This window comes from Exophiala spinifera, assembly GCF_000836115.1.
Source record: "Exophiala spinifera strain CBS 89968 unplaced genomic scaffold supercont1.1, whole genome shotgun sequence".
Taxonomy (NCBI): Eukaryota; Fungi; Ascomycota; class Eurotiomycetes; order Chaetothyriales; family Herpotrichiellaceae; genus Exophiala; species Exophiala spinifera.
In genome coordinates this window covers 4,730,283-4,746,631 of record NW_015622513.1, presented here as the reverse complement: position 1 = coordinate 4,746,631, position 16,349 = coordinate 4,730,283, and the positions used below count along the sequence as shown (strand labels likewise).

General features: G+C 52.5%; 5 protein-coding genes across 5 annotated transcripts; all 5 read left to right on the top strand.

Moving 5' to 3' along the window:
* Window positions 1-1,812: 1,812 nt before the first annotated feature.
* Window positions 1,813-3,847, top strand: PV08_01756 (uncharacterized protein; the record flags this gene model as incomplete). Its single annotated transcript, XM_016376116.1, has 4 exons — window positions 1,813-2,276; window positions 2,335-2,796; window positions 2,863-3,159; window positions 3,238-3,847. 4 exons carry the CDS (start codon window positions 1,813-1,815, stop codon window positions 3,845-3,847), a joined length of 1,833 nt encoding a protein of 610 aa, XP_016241392.1.
* A 1,069-nt stretch (window positions 3,848-4,916) lies between these two features.
* On the top strand, window positions 4,917-7,253 carry PV08_01755 (uncharacterized protein; the record flags this gene model as incomplete). The annotated part of the gene is made up of 3 exons (XM_016376115.1): window positions 4,917-5,016; window positions 5,085-5,249; window positions 5,344-7,253. 3 exons carry the CDS (start codon window positions 4,917-4,919, stop codon window positions 7,251-7,253), a joined length of 2,175 nt encoding a protein of 724 aa, XP_016241391.1.
* An 849-nt stretch (window positions 7,254-8,102) lies between these two features.
* On the top strand, window positions 8,103-11,801 carry PV08_01754 (uncharacterized protein; the record flags this gene model as incomplete). The annotated part of the gene is made up of 2 exons (XM_016376114.1): window positions 8,103-8,703; window positions 10,066-11,801. 2 exons carry the CDS (start codon window positions 8,103-8,105, stop codon window positions 11,799-11,801), a joined length of 2,337 nt encoding a protein of 778 aa, XP_016241390.1.
* Window positions 11,802-12,335: 534 nt separating this feature from the next.
* On the top strand, window positions 12,336-12,614 carry PV08_01753 (uncharacterized protein; the record flags this gene model as incomplete). The annotated part of the gene is made up of 2 exons (XM_016376113.1): window positions 12,336-12,393; window positions 12,418-12,614. The coding sequence occupies 2 exons, from the start codon at window positions 12,336-12,338 to the stop codon at window positions 12,612-12,614; spliced, it is 255 nt and encodes an 84-aa protein (XP_016241389.1).
* A 1,598-nt stretch (window positions 12,615-14,212) lies between these two features.
* PV08_01752 (uncharacterized protein) lies at window positions 14,213-16,083 on the top strand (the record flags this gene model as incomplete). The annotated part of the gene is made up of 5 exons (XM_016376112.1): window positions 14,213-14,387; window positions 14,470-15,134; window positions 15,196-15,392; window positions 15,447-15,659; window positions 15,717-16,083. 5 exons carry the CDS (start codon window positions 14,213-14,215, stop codon window positions 16,081-16,083), a joined length of 1,617 nt encoding a protein of 538 aa, XP_016241388.1.
* Window positions 16,084-16,349: the final 266 nt, after the last annotated feature.

Below are 16,349 nucleotides of genomic sequence, written 5' to 3'. Positions count from 1 at the left end.
TCTAATAAATATCTGTTGGTAAAGAAAACTAGAGGGAGTGGTTCCTGGGGCCACCGTCTCCAAAGTCAAAACGCTAGTTAGGTGCCCACATGTCAGCCATTACTTCATTTTTTACCCGGGGAGGGCTCCATCTGCAGTGCAACCTTGTCCGTGCCGGCTGCATGGAAGGCTTCTAGAGCACAGACTTGCGAAGTTTGCTGTCGCTCACGAATCCCAGTACAATTGATCCGGCGACACAGACACCAGACAATGCCGCCGCCATGCGTCGATAGCCACCTTCTCTCTTGCCTGCACTCAACGAGCATTAGTCGCGGGAGTAGTATGATTGGGGCATCTTCATACAATATCGTACCGAGGAAGCGATTCCTCGGCGATCACACAATCACGACGTACTGTACCTAACTATCTCAGTTAGTGTGCCCCGGAGTGACATTGAGGATCCCAGCACCAGCACTTTCAAATTGTCTCCTTGTCCTCCACCAGCGGCCCGAGACAATTATTCAATTACGAGCGACTTGTACTGAAGCAGGAATTACGCACGCGGCACGAGACAGCACAAGCACGTTCAGGGACCCGACGGTTCGAACCAGGGCGCCCTTATTGTGCGTCTGTCACAGAGCCAAGTCGCGATACAGAGCCGAGTCTCAACTTTTTTTTACACCTGCGTGCAGAGTTTCAGCTTGGGGGGAAGAAGCAACATAATCGTGGAGGGGATGATCATGTGCGGCGGCGCCACTGAAGTCAGCGAGTGTCTTGATAGTAATAAGCTTTAAGGCAAAGCTTAGCATTGCTTCGCACACCCCCAAGTTACATTCCGCCGGGAGCGAGAAGCGCTAGATACCGCGACCACCAACCTCCAGCGACGGTGGCGCATCGAAAAGGGGCCACCGCCGGTCGATCCGTTGACGAAACTCACGCTTTGACAGCTCGTAATTATCCTGGTTTGCATCCCACCATCATGCCTGGGCGTTGCGTGCCGACTCTGAGGGCAATCTTCGTCCAATCTACGTGGTTAATCGGGAGAGCCGAATTTTCCACAAGTCCACACAGAGGGAGGCGACTTTTCCCTCTCCATAGAGGACTGATCATCCCCGTGCCGTGGGACCATGGCTCCTGGAAGGATCAAACCTGTTGACCATTTCAATCACTATCAATATCGACCTGCCTTATTGCGTTAATCTCTTCCTATTCTGGAGTGATGGAGCGTTGCATAATTGCACCCCATTTCGGATCCTACCCAATCATCCGCCGTTCTGGAGGTTCTCCCGTCCCTCGTTCGGGTCTCAAGTCAAACATGGAGCAGGCCCGTGGCCACTGGACCACGGTACCCGGCTCCATGGCCACCAACTGGCAACTGCCAGCTTCGAGCGCGGGTTGACGTCGTAATCTCAAGGTTCGGCGACCGTCTCTCCCTTTACGCTTCGAGGCTAGCCGGGGATACCAGGAGGAGAAAGCCAATTATACAACATTGACCTATCAGTAGTGGGATCTCTGATGAGACCCATGGAGGGAGGCAATGACCACAGCTTCGCTTCCGTCACAAAGATGTCCACCTGAGACTGTAACCCTCTAATCGGCACTCTCTGGCATCTGCCCTTGCAACCGGTGGAGATGGACGAGGGCTGAAGCGAGAGATGGAGAGAGGGAAGAGATGAGCTTATTTGCAGTATTGTATGCGCGGACCTCGGAGATCTATATAACCCAGCAAGTTGCGCCGTTGCATGTCTCCATGTCTCCGTTGTCTCCACGTCTCGTCTACGAGGACAAAGATCTTGCTCTCCCTGAGAATCTTTCTGCCTGCTACTTGCGACCATGGCTTCCGGAGTAGGATCCCTCGCAGCCATTGGTGCTGTCACCGATCCTCGTCTCTCGGTTTCTGGGGAGGCTCCTGACCCGACCTCACTCCCTCGAGGAGTGCTGCAAAAGCTGCACGACCCTAGCGTTACCCTCGAGGAGTACATGCACTACGCCAAAATCACTCGAGATGAGGAAGAACGCCTCTATGGCCCTGGCAGTGACTTTCAGGCCACGGACGGCCCCACGGCCGCGTTCATCAAGGAGAAGATCCTCCGCAAACGTGCCACACGACGTACCTCGATCGCCGTACCGCGTCTCTCGGTCAGCGCTCAAGGCGAAGCCCAGATTCAACGACCGGTTGAATCTGGAAACGATTCCGGCAATGAGAAGACAGGCCATGAGAAGAAGAAGTTCCAGCCAATGGTCATCAGTGATGAGGAGTGGATACAGGCTTCACGGGCTGCTAGAACTGCCACTTGGTAGGGCGACTTCCATGAAGCTATATACTAGGCCTCCCACCAACTAACATTCCGTTAGGGCTGCCGTCTTCTACTTGATCACCACCGATATCCTCGGTCCCTTCAGTACGGGATACGCCTTCAGTCAGATGGGACTTGGTCCTGGTGTCGCTCTGTTCACGGTGTTCGGTGCCCTCGGTGGATACACCGGTTGGCAGCTATGGAGGATGTATCTCCAGCTTGATAGCGACCGTTACCCGCTGAAAGGATACGGCGACATCGCCTTCCGGGTCTACGGACCTTGGTTCCGTCACACCGTCAACTTCGTACAATCTTTTCAATTCTTCCTGAACGTCACCCTGCTTATTTTGAGCAACGGTCAGTCCATCAGCGAGTTGTCCAAGAGTAATCTCTGCTTCATTGTGTGCATGGTGATCTGTACCATCGCTGGCTGTGTCGTTGGACAGATCCGAACTCTCCAGCGCTTTGGCTGGCTCGCGTCCTGGGCCGTATATCTCAATCTGTTTGTCATTTTTGCAACGTGAGTAGCTCTGCCCGTTTCTGGGTCTCTTGGCCGGCTGGCAGCCTGGCTAATGTTCTTGTTCAGGATGGGTGTCATGGCTCATTCGGATCCAAACTACAAGGTATACGCCGCTTCGCATCCAACATTCGACATCAATAATCCCGATCCCATCAAAGTTTCGGGTTCGACACCACCAGGACTCAGCATCGCCGACAATGTGAACGGTCTCATGAATGCCGTCTTTTCTTTTGGAGGAGCGACTCTTTTTGTCGAGCTGATGGCGGAGATGCGTCGACCCTTTGACTTTTGGAAGGGACTGCTCGCGGCCGATGTCCTCATCTACCTCTGCTACATGGTTTACGGTGTCTACACTTACTGCATGTGAGTATCCATCCACCCGCCGCTCTTTGAATGTGTCATGTTTGCCGGCCGCATCCTAACATAAGCCTGTCAAAATAGGCAAGGACAATACGTGTACAACCCCTCATACCAAGGCATTTCTCCCTATTCATGGCAGACGGTCGGCAACAGCCTTGAACTGATCACCGGTATCATTGCGGCGGTGCTGTACGGCAACATCGGCATCAAGGTTTTGTACAACAACCTGGGGAGAGACCTGTTGAGCTTCCCGATCCTCGAGAGCAAGGGTGGTAAATGGATATTTGCCATCATCGTTCCCATTTACTGGGTCCTGGCCTGGATCATTGCCCAATCCGTCCCTCAGATCAGCTCGTGGATCTCGGTTGTCGGCGCCGGGTGTATCTTGCAGTTCAGCTACACATTCCCCCCATTCATGATGCTCGGGTTCAAGATCCAACGGGATGCCATACTGCCACAGGAGACGTTTGACCCTGCGACTGGACAGGTCCAGCACGTCGACAGCGGCTTCAAGCGCTGGTGGCGCGGCTTCAAGAAGGAACTCCTGGTGAATTCCTTCGACGTCATTTTCTATCTCGGGTCCTGTGTCACTTGCGTCCTGGGCTTGTATGCTGGTTTCAAAACGATGGTGGACGCATACAATGGTTCGACCAACTTGACGGCGTGGCGTTGCGAGTCGCCTACGGGTTAAAGCGCGCGAGATCGACGACGTAACAGGGTGCGATGTTGTCGAGCGCACGCACAAGCAGGATTAAATTACAGCACATCCTCTTGGGGACCTACTAGTTAGTGACAGAGGCTCTCGAACTGTTCGAGGAGACTTAAAATACCCAGCTGAAGTAATAAAAAAAGTTTCTTCATTTATTCAAGTGTGATGGCTTCTGAGGCCCCCACAGTCCTTTGGGGGAGATTGTTTCGTTGTTTGGTGTCTTCGGCTTCATTAAAAGATCCTACGTTAGAGAAGCCATGTCTTGTGGGTGCTGGGCGCTGGGTGCTGGGTTCCTTGGCTTCTCAACTTCTCCTGTAACTACTTGAATCTGGGGTAAACTAACGCCATGGCGCTCTAAGTGCCCAACTAACTAAGTTGTACCGCAGCTAACCACGCCTAAAGGTGGTTAAACACTTAGTCAACCCAGTTAAGTGGTTTAGTTAAGTAGTTAAGTGCCTAAACCGTCAGATGCCGCCCCGCGTGACCAGGCAATGTGACGCCCCCCGACGAGATGGACGAAGAAGAAGAAGTTCCGAAGCCCCATTCATTACTCAGATACTCCTTGTACTGGTTGGAGATTTCATCATCAGACGAAACTTGCTGGTCATACGCACAACTTGATTCTTTCTTACACTTGGTCGGTTCATTTCGCACAGCATCGGTACTGTACGTTCATATCTTATTTGTATCTTGCATCCCGTCTCGCGCCGGCGCGGACTCTCTTTCTCTCTCTTTTTGGTATTCCTTAACGTGACCATGTTACTTTCATGGCCGCCGGTTTGTAAACTCCTGGTACTGTTATTGGGTTTCAATCTGGTGGTTCGTGTCCAGGGCCACCTCGGCCGGGGTCATGATGTTTCGGGAGTTCAGCCAGTAGCCGAGCCTGTTAGTGAGCCCGTCCAACGCAGGGCGCATGCAGGTACCGTATTCCCCTCCCTTATCTCTTGGATATCATCGAGTCCGTCTGTGTTTCTACACATGCTGAGTTCCGTCTCTCTCAGGCCAAGGCCAAGGCCGAGGATGCTGCCACAGGTCTTCGTCTTCGAAATGGATGACGGATCCAGAGCTCTCGTGGAAGAAGTGGAACGTACGATCACCCAAGGACGATCCGCAGCAACCCATCAGGGAGCCAGGATCCTACAACACGACGCGTAAGTACTGCGGGACTTTACTCGTTATTGTCTCAACAGGAGGCTAATGTAGCTGGCTTTTGAAAAAGTCCTTCCCTTGAAATTCGAACCTTTGCCGCTTGGTCAAGTCAAACCGCTGGGATGGCTCAAGCAGCAGTTGGATCTGATGGCTGATGGCTTGCCGGGCCATTTGCACGAATTTTATCGGCTGGTGAAAGATGCGCCTTGGCTCGGAGGCGACCAGGAATATTCGTGTACGTCGTCCGATTGCTGAGTCCAATTGACCTTTTCTCGTAATTGCCATAGAGAGGACAAAGCAAAACTGACAGGCCGAATCTATGGTTGCAGGGCTCAACGAAGCGTGGCCGTACTCCTACAACGCCCTGGTGCCGCTGGCGTGGCTGACGGATGACGCTCGGCTGAAGCACCACATTCTTCGCGTCACCGACTGGGTCATTTCCCACCAACATGCCGACGGCTGGCTGGGGCCCGAGACGGAGCTGTCCCGGCGCAATTTCTGGGGAAGGTATCCTTTGTTCCTTGGATTTATGCAGCTGGTCGAGGCCGAGCCGGAGTTGGGCGAGACGATGATCTTGCCCGCGATGCACCGCTTCGTGAGGCTCATGGATCGGATGCTCTCGGACAACCACCAGGGCTATGTCTGGAAGCCGGGCGACCAGTTCGACGAACAATGGGGTCGGTCGAGGGCGGCGGATATGGTCATGGCCCTGCAGTGGCTGTACGAAAGGTACCCCATGGACAACGAGAAGGAGATCCATCGCTGCATCGTCCACATGTACGAGATGGCCTACGATTGGGCGTATTGGTTCAACGAGGACAACTATCTGAAGAACGACCTGGATACGTACCCGGTCGCGTTGACCGATAGCTTGTTTCCCTACGTGCATGGGGTCAATGCGGGCCAAGGGCTGAAATGGGCTGCTGTTATGAGGAGACTGGTGCAGGACGACGCGTTGCTCAATACGACCAGGAACGGAGTCAATTGGACCTTCCAGTACCATGGGACGCCGTCTGGCGCGGTCATCGGCGACGAGCGCGAGGCCGGGCTGAGTCCTGTTCGTGGTACGGAGCTCTGCAGTGTCGTTGAGACAATGTTCTCCCTGAACTATCTCTACCAGGCCGTGGGAGACCGCGACTTTGCCGACAAGTCCGAGCTGGCGGCCTACAATGCTCTTCCTGTCATGTTCATGCTACATTGGTGGGCGCACCAGTATATTGCCCAGACGAACCAGCCGATAAGTCATCGACTCGACGCTTCTCCTTTCTGGAACGTTGGTCCATGGGGTCAAACTTTTGGCACAGAGCCGAACTTCCCCTGTTGTACTGTCAACATGCAGGGGTATTCGAAATGGGTGCCGGCTTCGTTTGTGAAGGTGGGAGACGATGGACTCGCGCATGCTTTGCTCGGCCCAGCACATGTCAGTACGACGCTGAACAACCGAAACAAGATCCGGATCAAGTGTGATACGAATTATCCCTTTGCCAATTACCTCAACTACGAGATCAAGGCCAGGTCCGCTTTCAAGTTTTCGTTCCGAGTGCCCGGGTGGGCTGTCTTGAATGAGAGCAATCTTTGGGTCGACTCGGGCAAGGCTCACCGTCTCGACCCAGACAGCGCTACGGGCTTGCACACCATGGTCATCCCAGCCGGCCGAACACGGATTGAAGTCATGTTTGGTGCACATTTACGCGTTGAGCAGCGGGCGAATGATACTGTATCGATATATCACGGCGCACTGCTCTATGCACTGCCTATTGCCGGGGACTATTCCTACACTCGACCATCCCGGTACCCGGGAGATTCAGCTCCTCCACGGGCTAGAGACTGGACTATCCTACCTCGAGACCCATGGAATCTGGCAATCGATATCTCGACATTGAAGTTCTATGAGTACCCGAATCGTTACGCCGAGTCGTTGCCACATCCGATATGGCACGAGGAACGACCGCCTGTGAGTGTATCTGCCCTGGCATGTGAGATCGACTGGGAGTTGAAGGACGGGTACGCGCCCAATCCGCCACCTCGAGGACAACGCAATTGTACCGGCAGAGCGTTTCCGGTAGAGTTGAGACCGTATGGCAGCGCCAAACTGCACATGGCCGAATTGCCAACTGTGGATTTGAGGCCTGGGAGCCACGATCTCTGGCGGCCTGAGAGGGAGAGGGAGGAGGAGGAGGAGGAGCAGCAGCAGCAGCAGCAGACGCTGGGGCGGGAAGGCTACAAAATGGAGATGTAGGTGGTATGAGATGTTTGTATGTAGGAACATGAAAATAGCCTCAAAAAAGCCATCTATCTGAAACTCGTATCAGCTTCTGTCGCCGAAGTTGGAAGAACAGGGTGACGGTGTCTGAGCGCATTGCCGCCTCTGCTGTACTGTACGTTGGCACTCTACAATAGTTTGGGTAGTGGGTTGGTGGATGCTCCAGCCCCGGAAGAAGGTTTGTTGCCGGCGGGCGCTTCGCAATGGGTGACGATCGTACAGTAGATCCCCGTACGGAGTACATCAGCTCACGCTGCTCATCATCACCCAACCAACACAACCTCACATACTCTTCGCCCCAGCGCTTCTGCTCCAGTCCGGGCTGGTGACAGGAAACACAAGGCTCGCTTGTCTCGCACAGTAATCCTGCCGAGTCGCAGCTGACGACAACCCCCCTGTTATTTTTGTTTCCCTGTCCTCGTCCCTCTGTAAGCGCCCCGAGTTTGCCGAGTCGTTCCCTTCAACCGCTGCAGTCCAATCGTCGGCAGTGACGGCTCCAAGCACCAGTGATGGATGGATCTTTGGGACCATGCGTGCCGTGATATTCCTCCTGGATAATGTCCTCACCGACGCCGCCGATGTGAGGCGATGCGGAGCTCACAAAGGTAAGCACATCGTCAATCCTGTTGTCCTCTTTTTCTATCCCGCGTTCGATCTGTGCGCTGCCGTTGTCATCGTCGAGTGAAAACGTCGACTCCTCTACGTGAAGGTCGCAATACCCTGTTTTCGTAGTGCTTTCTTCCGTCCGCTTATCTGCTGGCAAACACCAATACGACGGTAACGTCACACGGCAGCGGGCTGCCAATTGAAACTGCGACCGCGACGATGAAGAACTACGAATATCCTCGGGTCCGACCCCCGACCTCTCTGCAGCCCCCCCAAAACACTGCTCCTGCACGTTTCTCGTGGATGGAAACACCGGCGGACGAAGAGAATCGGGCCTGGGATCATAATTCGGGAAGAGAAAGGAAACCAAGTACCCCAGCACCACCGGCGCTGCAGCTGCAGAACATGGAAGCGCCGCAAGGAACATTGCTGGTGCAGCACCCACATCAGATTCAGAATCCGGCGGTGGCACAACAACAACAACAGCAGCATCAGTATGTCCAGGATCCACGGTACCCAAGCGCCTACACCACGCCGCAAATACCTGTACAAGTACCAAGTGTGCCCACACCATCACCTCCTCAAGAACAACAATCAATCCCTCAGCCTCCTGATCCTGTGAAGCAGCCCTCATCGGACAGTAAGCCATCCGTACCCATTGGCCCCGACGCCAATCCGCTAGTACCTACCGCTCCTAGGGGACTACAGAGAGCCAACACGAACATGGCGATCGTTCCTCCTTCTGCCAGTTCGGCACATTTCTCTATCGGCGTATATACGCCAAGCCCACAGGCGATCAAAGGTGGCGCATGGCAGCACGGTCTTTGTTCATGTGCTGAACCCTCTATCTGTTTTACGGGATTATTCTGCCCCTGTATCGTATACGGTAGGACACAGTATCGATTGTCTCTACGAGGGGAGAGGAAAGACCCGACCAATATGCTTGGGTATACTGTTGTTAATGGGTCTTGCCTGGCTTTTGCAATTCTCTGCGGCATAAATGGGTGTCTGTCAGCCATACAGCATACGCGTGTACGCAAAACATATAACATGAATACCGAGGCTGGCAATGTGCCCGGAGATTGCCTCAAGGGCCTTTGTTGCTGTTGTTGTGTCGTTGCTCAGGACGAGAAAGAGGTCAGGTTTCGAGAAGAGCAGGCTAGGAAGCCTGCAGGAGCTCCAGACAATCAAGCTGGCTATGTCGCGCCGACTGGAATGAGCTTTAGCCCTCCGCCAAGATGAATCCAGCTTCCGTACTGGTTGTCTCTCTCGGTTCGACCGCACATTTGTCTATGCAGTCGCGATGCTGCGAGTCAGGTCATGTCTACGGAAGCGACGAGTCAACATCAAGCAACCGAGCGTGCTAAGTCAATCCCCTGAGGGCAGTTCAATGCAACATTGTGGCGTTGCCGATGGGCCTACAAAGACTGACTCGTTTGCGCTACATGAAGCACTATTGCTACCAATTTATTGGCCTTCGGAAGCACCGGCATCCTCGGCCCGTCTTCCCAAATCACCCTGTCCATATTTTGGAGACCGACGAGACCTCAAGACACTGTATTGGCAAGCATTCAGGAATCCAGCCACAATGCAGGGTAGACGAGGTGCGACAAGCCACCATGCAGGAGACTGGAAAGGGACCTCCAACCCCTGTATTCCCAGCCTTACGCCTTACTATATCTAGTATGGTCTGCTATGTCGAATACTAGCGTGGGAGATCTGCGAGCATCACGGACGCATGTACTCTCCCTCCGTCTTCAAGAAGATTCACAAATCAGGGTCTTGATTTCGTTCCGCGAAGTTCATGCTTTGACATTTCTCGCTCGAGCTCTGAAACGAGATTCCCACGTTATACGTTTCTCGATACGCCGGACTCGAACACCACGGCCTAGGTCGACCCGCTGAGCGACCAGGTGGTCGCATTAATGCAGGTAATCCCTAGTGACATACTACTTAACGGGAGTGGGCCACCTGCAAGTACAGCCTCTGAGCCCAGTACCCCCGGATCTGGCAACCGCGTGAGCGGTTTTGGTACTTGAGACAAGTACTTAATGCGGCATGTCCTTATCATCATCCGCAAGAGTACCATTTGCCTTTGTCCTGTGTCCAGCCAGAATGCCAGGCACTGAATCTGAAAGACATACTCGTATCCTTCGCTTGCTGCTTCTCATCTTACAATCAGCGATACTCTGGGGCTGTGAGGCTCTTCAGAATTGGTTGAAGCGCCAAATTGATAATTGGGATAAACAAAATGACGCCTCAAATAAACCAGATGAAGACTCAAATGGACAGGAGGATGTTCCGAACGAACAAGCTGAGGCCTCGAATCAACTAGCTCTCAAATTCTTCGGCCACGATCTTGGGGACCGATGTATTGCGCCAAACGCTGCTGGTACCAGATGTCAGCGTAATGTGAAACAGGACAACCGGGATTGGCGCTGCAACTTGCGCAAAATACTCCTGTCAACAGACACTACAAGCTCATTGTTTCGCCGAGCTTTAGAAGCGTATATCATCTCTTGCACCTGCCACATTAAGCACAACACTATTCTCGAGGCTATTCAGCAATACATGCCCCAGTGGGAAGACGAATTGATCGTCTACTACCAGCAGAAAAAAGATGCTCTTGTAGCGGATCATACGATGGAAGCTGCCGCTGTCGACAGTGCCCGAGAAGATGTTGAAAACCTTGAACCTTTTGCGAACGCTGTTGAAGAACAACTTGATTCAGATGGAGAGGATGATGTCCATGATGACTCTAATGATTCCACCACAGAGAGCGGCGAGGAGGACGTTGATGCTGCTGAATCCCCGCACATTTCTCGTTGGCGGGGAGGATCCAGTGCGACCCCACCTCGATTCACACCGTACAGGAGGGACGAAAACATATGGGATCTGATGATTCAACCTCCCTCAAAGAAAGATGCAAAAAAGGGTTCCATCTATGTGCTTGGTTTACCTGGTGCTCGTGAGCATTTGAAGATTGGTTACTCCAAACGCCTTGATGTGCGACTGGCAGAATGGAAAGAATGTTGCGATCTCGAATACAAGGTTCTATGGCGCTCGCCGAAGGTCCGTCACCCCATGAGAGTTGAAAAGATCCTTCAAATTCAGTTTGAGAAGGAGCGTGAGGAGGCAACTTGTCCGGGCAAGGGCAAGATAAGACATAATGAATTCTTCAAACTCGAAGAACAAGATGCTCGACGTGCGATCATTCATTGGATCACATGGATGAAAAAGCTGAAGCCTTACGAAAAGAAACCCCCGCACACGCTTACACTAGCGTTTGTGCGCACGTTGGTCTCTCGGGACATGGAGGGTGACCCTTTGTTGAAGTGTTGGGTTGGGAAAACATGGTTGCCTAGACGCATTCTGACATATCATGTTGATGACTGGGAAATGGAGGGATCTGCTTCACCTATGCAGCCCGAGAATATGGTCGGGCAACTTGGGTCTGGAAAGAAGAAAGCTCCCCGACAGCAAGAAGCCGGGGTGAACGGAACTCTGTCAAGTCATGCTAGCCGTCTGTTTGTACGATATGGGCAAAGTTCTGCTGATAACACTCAATATCAGGAGCCTCTTGATAGCTCCAAAGATGACGATGACGAAGCGCATGACACACGCGTGACGCCATCTTCTTCACGAAACAAGAGACCAAGCGGGCCAGGCTCTTCGAGTAGAGGCAAGAAATCTTCGAGTACTGGTGATGATGATACGCCATCAAAGCCTGCTCGTAGGCCAGGTGGATTGGAAGGTGCGAGAAAGAGCTCGTCTCAACTGTCTAAAGCCGCATCACGAAGTCATTGTCAGGATGGGGCTTCGTCAACGACGCCTTCGAGAATGGGGTCCGCCATGTCTTCATTGACCCTCTCACGGTCACCACCCAGTGATGATATCAACGGCATCCTCGAAGATTAAGACGGTTCGGAAGATAATTCAGGGAGTGCGTTGCATGATGATAGCGACGACGACAGCGCCAGCCCCGTTGATGTCCCGTCATCCATATCGTCGGGTTCTGGAGGAAGGTCAGGATCCACAAGGCCCAGCGCTATAGGGTCTCCAACTGTCGGAACACCATCAGCGCAAGCCAACAAAGGTAAAGCGAAAACGATCGAACCCGAATCTGGGAGAAAAGCGAGTCGAAGGCCAGCTCATGAAGTCGACCAAGACGAGCATGAGGAGAACGACGGCAATCGTCAATATCTCACGCTCAATGAACGAGATGAGCCTCGTTATAGAACGCGAGCTAGGACCGGAGCATCTCCTTCTTCCTGTAATACAACTCCAAGCCATCAGACAATTGGTTTCAAAGAGGGAGATACTCCTGCGTCATCGAAGAGCAGAAAGACAAGCAGATCAGCAAAGCCAAGAAGCGCCAGCACAACGCCAAACGCTTTCAACTCTGAGGCTGAGCCTATCGTCATCAGCAGTGACGATGACGAGAATGAAACGATGTCCCCTGTCCATGGTAAAGGCAAAGGCAAGAGCCAGTCATGGTCGAATGAGCGTGGTAAGAACTCACGACTTAGCACAGACGTTATCGAGTCTCCCAGCCCTAGTTTTCCACCCCGAACTAAGAAGAGACCGGGTCTATCGGGGGCGAATGACCCGACAGCAACGAAGAGTGACAGTGCACTTGTCAAGTCCAAGAAGAACAATCGCGAGAGTCTGACTGCCAGTGGACATGGTCAACGACGTGTTGCTTCGACTCCGGCGTACCTACATCAATAACGGCCTCATGGTTCTAAATTCTGACTCCAATCCAGTTCTCGTTCCAACTCGAGTTTCGGTCAGGATATGGGTTCGAAGTCGTGTAAGACTATGGGCAATCCTCCAGATGTTGTTCAAGCCTCGGAAAGACAAGCTTTAGCTTTGTCTTTGTCTTTGCTTTGCACAGGTTTTGAGTGCCATTATGAGCTTTGACAAACGGATCGCAGGTGGTGAACCATTATTGGTAATGTGAATGTTATTTTTTGGACTCTTGGAAAGCGGTCGGGTGTTTCATTGATATGAGATGTGTGGATGTATAAATGGTAGTGGATATCTATGGATGATGGCAAGGTCAATGGAAAGTTGTGAGAGTGTAAGAGACTTGAGTATGGATAGCCCCGGGTTGTGACTAGCGAAACAGGATAGGAACTATATATTATTTTGAGATGGTTGATGGGTGGGATTGTATTATACTTGTGCTGGACTGGACTATTTACTGTACCCATGGCAAATGGAGCATTCTTTCCCTCTAACCTGAGCTTGAAAAGCGAACACCAACACTTAAACATCATTACCATCTAGAGCCGCTTTCTTCTCTTTCAAGGAAGAGGCGAGACATCGAGGCCACTGTTGCCCGTGATCCAGGATAGTGTCCGAGCAAAGGCTGTGCTACGTGACGGAGTATCGGAAAAACCATGGTTCCGAATACCTCGGACTCTGCACAATCCATAAACCCACCCTTGTTGGCGTACGAAATTCGACATCGACTGGTAACTTTCTTTTTCCTTCTCTCAGCACAGTGATTAAGGGGTTCACGTCAGATTCGTATGTTGCATATCGGCTCCTCGCTCCCAACGCGTTTCCAACCAGCACTGCCATCGACATCCCAAAACCCTAATTGGACCTACATTGAGATTCGTCATTGAGCCAAGTAATGGCGCAATTTCTTGGAATTATCACGCATTTCGACATATCGTGTCGACATTCCGGAGCCACAGTCTGAGCACATTCCAGCCACTCCCTAATCAGGTGAGTTTTTGAAGGCTCCGGGGTGACACAGCCGGCGCCCCATTGCAGTTCATCAGGCCCATTGTCTTTGAAGACTGAGAGTGTTCGCTCTCCTGGGTTTGCAGAAGTGAATCCCCGTTGAACAACAGAGTCGTCGTCGAAACATGATGAATATACAAGCGTAATGACGCTCAAGGGTTCCAAGCTTGTGCTCTTTAACGATGCAGTTATCGATGACCAGCGCTCCACTTTCCTCCGTGATGGATTTTCTTGTTCTTGACGACGGCGTTCTGGGCATCGCTTGACGTTGTGTGCTTATGCGTCGGAGAATCGTCACATTTCAACACAACCAAGACTTGAGTAGCTTGGCTGGACTTGGTACACGAGAAGGCAGAGATTTTCGTCGACTCTACTCCTGGGCGTTTTTATTGCGTGATCCAGGATGAAAAAGAAGGGGTACAGAAGATACTTATGAAGAGCGATGGCTGCGTCGAAGGTTTCAAGTTGCATCTACCACGACGGGCTTTTTTACATTGTCAAACGAAGCAGGGCGCTTTTGTGAGCGTTTATCAATAACAGTTACACGTCTGATCCACATTCTTCAGCCCGCCATGTCAGACTTCGATCCCAAGACCGTCGACGTGGTGCAGGAGTATCCTCCACCCCCCGACGATAGACGTTCTCTCACCGTCGAGCGTGACTGGACGCCTGAGGAAGAAAAGAAGGCGAAGAGAAAGTTGGATCTGCTCATCATGCCTCTGCTCACCATGGGCTTCTTCTGTCTACGTGCGTGAACGGTTCAACCGTTGTTACTCCCACTGGGCCAAAGTTTCTTGAGGAGCTAATGCGTTGCCCTTGCTTGAGATAGAACTCGACCGCGGCAACATGGCCAACGCCATCACGGATAATTTCATGGAAGACATTGGCATCACACAAGACCAATTCAACGTCGGCCAGCAGATGTTGTCGCTGGGCATTGTGCTGTTTGAGATTCCCTCCAACATGATCCTGTACCGGGTCGGCCCTGGCAAGTGGCTCACGCTCCAACTGTTCCTTTTCGGCATCGTGAGCACGTTCCAGGCCTTCCAGACCAACTACGGCTCCTTCATCTCGACTCGCCTCCTCCTCGGCATCACCGAGTCTGGCTTCATCCCCGGTGGCCTGTGGACCCTGTCGACTTGGTACACAAGGAAGGAGACGGCAAAACGTGTCATGATATTCTATTTCGGCAATCAATTCGGCCAGGCATCCGCGAAGCTACTTGCGTACGGCATCCTCCACATGCGTGGTGTCGGTGGTAAGCCAGGCTGGTTCTGGCTCTTCGTGCTCATGGGCGCCTTCACCATTCTTGGTGGCTTCATCCTGGGGTTTTTCCTTCCTGATTCCTTCAAGCATCCTCGCAGTACTTTCCTCCCCGGTTTGAAGATCTTCAGTGATCGAGAGATTCATATCCTCAATTCCCGCGTCTTGCTCGACGATCCTGCCAAGGGAAAGAAGAAGAAGCGCATCGGCCGAGTGGCCTTCAAGAAAGCCGTATGTCCGGGTCCATCTTCCATATCACTTATTGTCCCTTACCTGCTGACGTGGTTTTTAGTTCTCTAGCTGGCGGTTATGGGTGCATGTGCTGATCACCCTGGCCAACAACGGCCCGCAGCGTGCCTTTGATACCTACGCCCCGACCATTGTCCGCAGCTTCGGTTTCCCTGCGTTATCTGCCAATGCGCTGGCGTCGGTCGGTCTCTTCCTGCAGATCCCAGTCTCGTTCAGTTTCAGCTGGGTATCTGATCGTTTGTAAGCCGCTTAGGATCCATCACGACCCATATCCACAAGCTAATACGTCTGCAGCTCGCGTCGAGGAGAGACAGTGATGGCAGGCCTCAGCATGCATCTTCTCGGCTACATCTTCAATCGCATCTTTACCGAAATCAGCAGTCGTGGATTGCGATACTTTGGAGTCGTGTGGACTCAGACCTTTGGCACTTTTTCGCACCCGCTCAACATCACCTGGATGTCCCTTACGTGCGAAGACTCTGAGGAGAGGGCTCTCGCCATGGCCATGTAAGTTTTTACTTTCGACCGCATCAACCCACGATGAAACTAACATCAACTACTCAGGGTTATCATGGGTGCCAACATTGCCGGTATCTACGGCGCCCAGATCTTCCGATCTGACGACCGCCCGCGCTATCGTCGCGCGTTCAGCGTCAATTGCGCAGTGCTTGCGTTTGGTCTAGCTCTGGCCATAGGCCGATATATAGACGACGTGATCCGCCGCCGTCGCCAAAACAGAAAGGCGCCGGACACAGTTGAGGAGGGCTTTACTCCAGAAGAGTCCGTTACTCCTGAGAAGCGAAGACGCAGCAGTGTTATAACGGGCGAACGGCGTGATAGTGTGCCGCCCAGTGATGATCAGCCAGTCCCGGTTCTCCTGGGTACCGGAGGGCGTCCGATTGTTTCTGGTGGTGTAGTGGCTAACACCTGATTTTAGCTGACATTGGCCATGACGAGAATCAGCGTCACGCTTGAGTGCGGTACGAGGGTGGACAACAAACACATGGTACAAACGGTAATTACATCGACACGTCTCCGGATACGTCTCTCTAGAACCATTACGATAGGTACACTCGGATCAATGATGATAAAAATCACTCGATACTCTCGTAGAAGACGGAGTATATGGGGTCGCCCACTCACTCTGGTCGCGCGACTTGAATTACGGTTTTCCCTTCTCCGATGAATAGGTGTGGG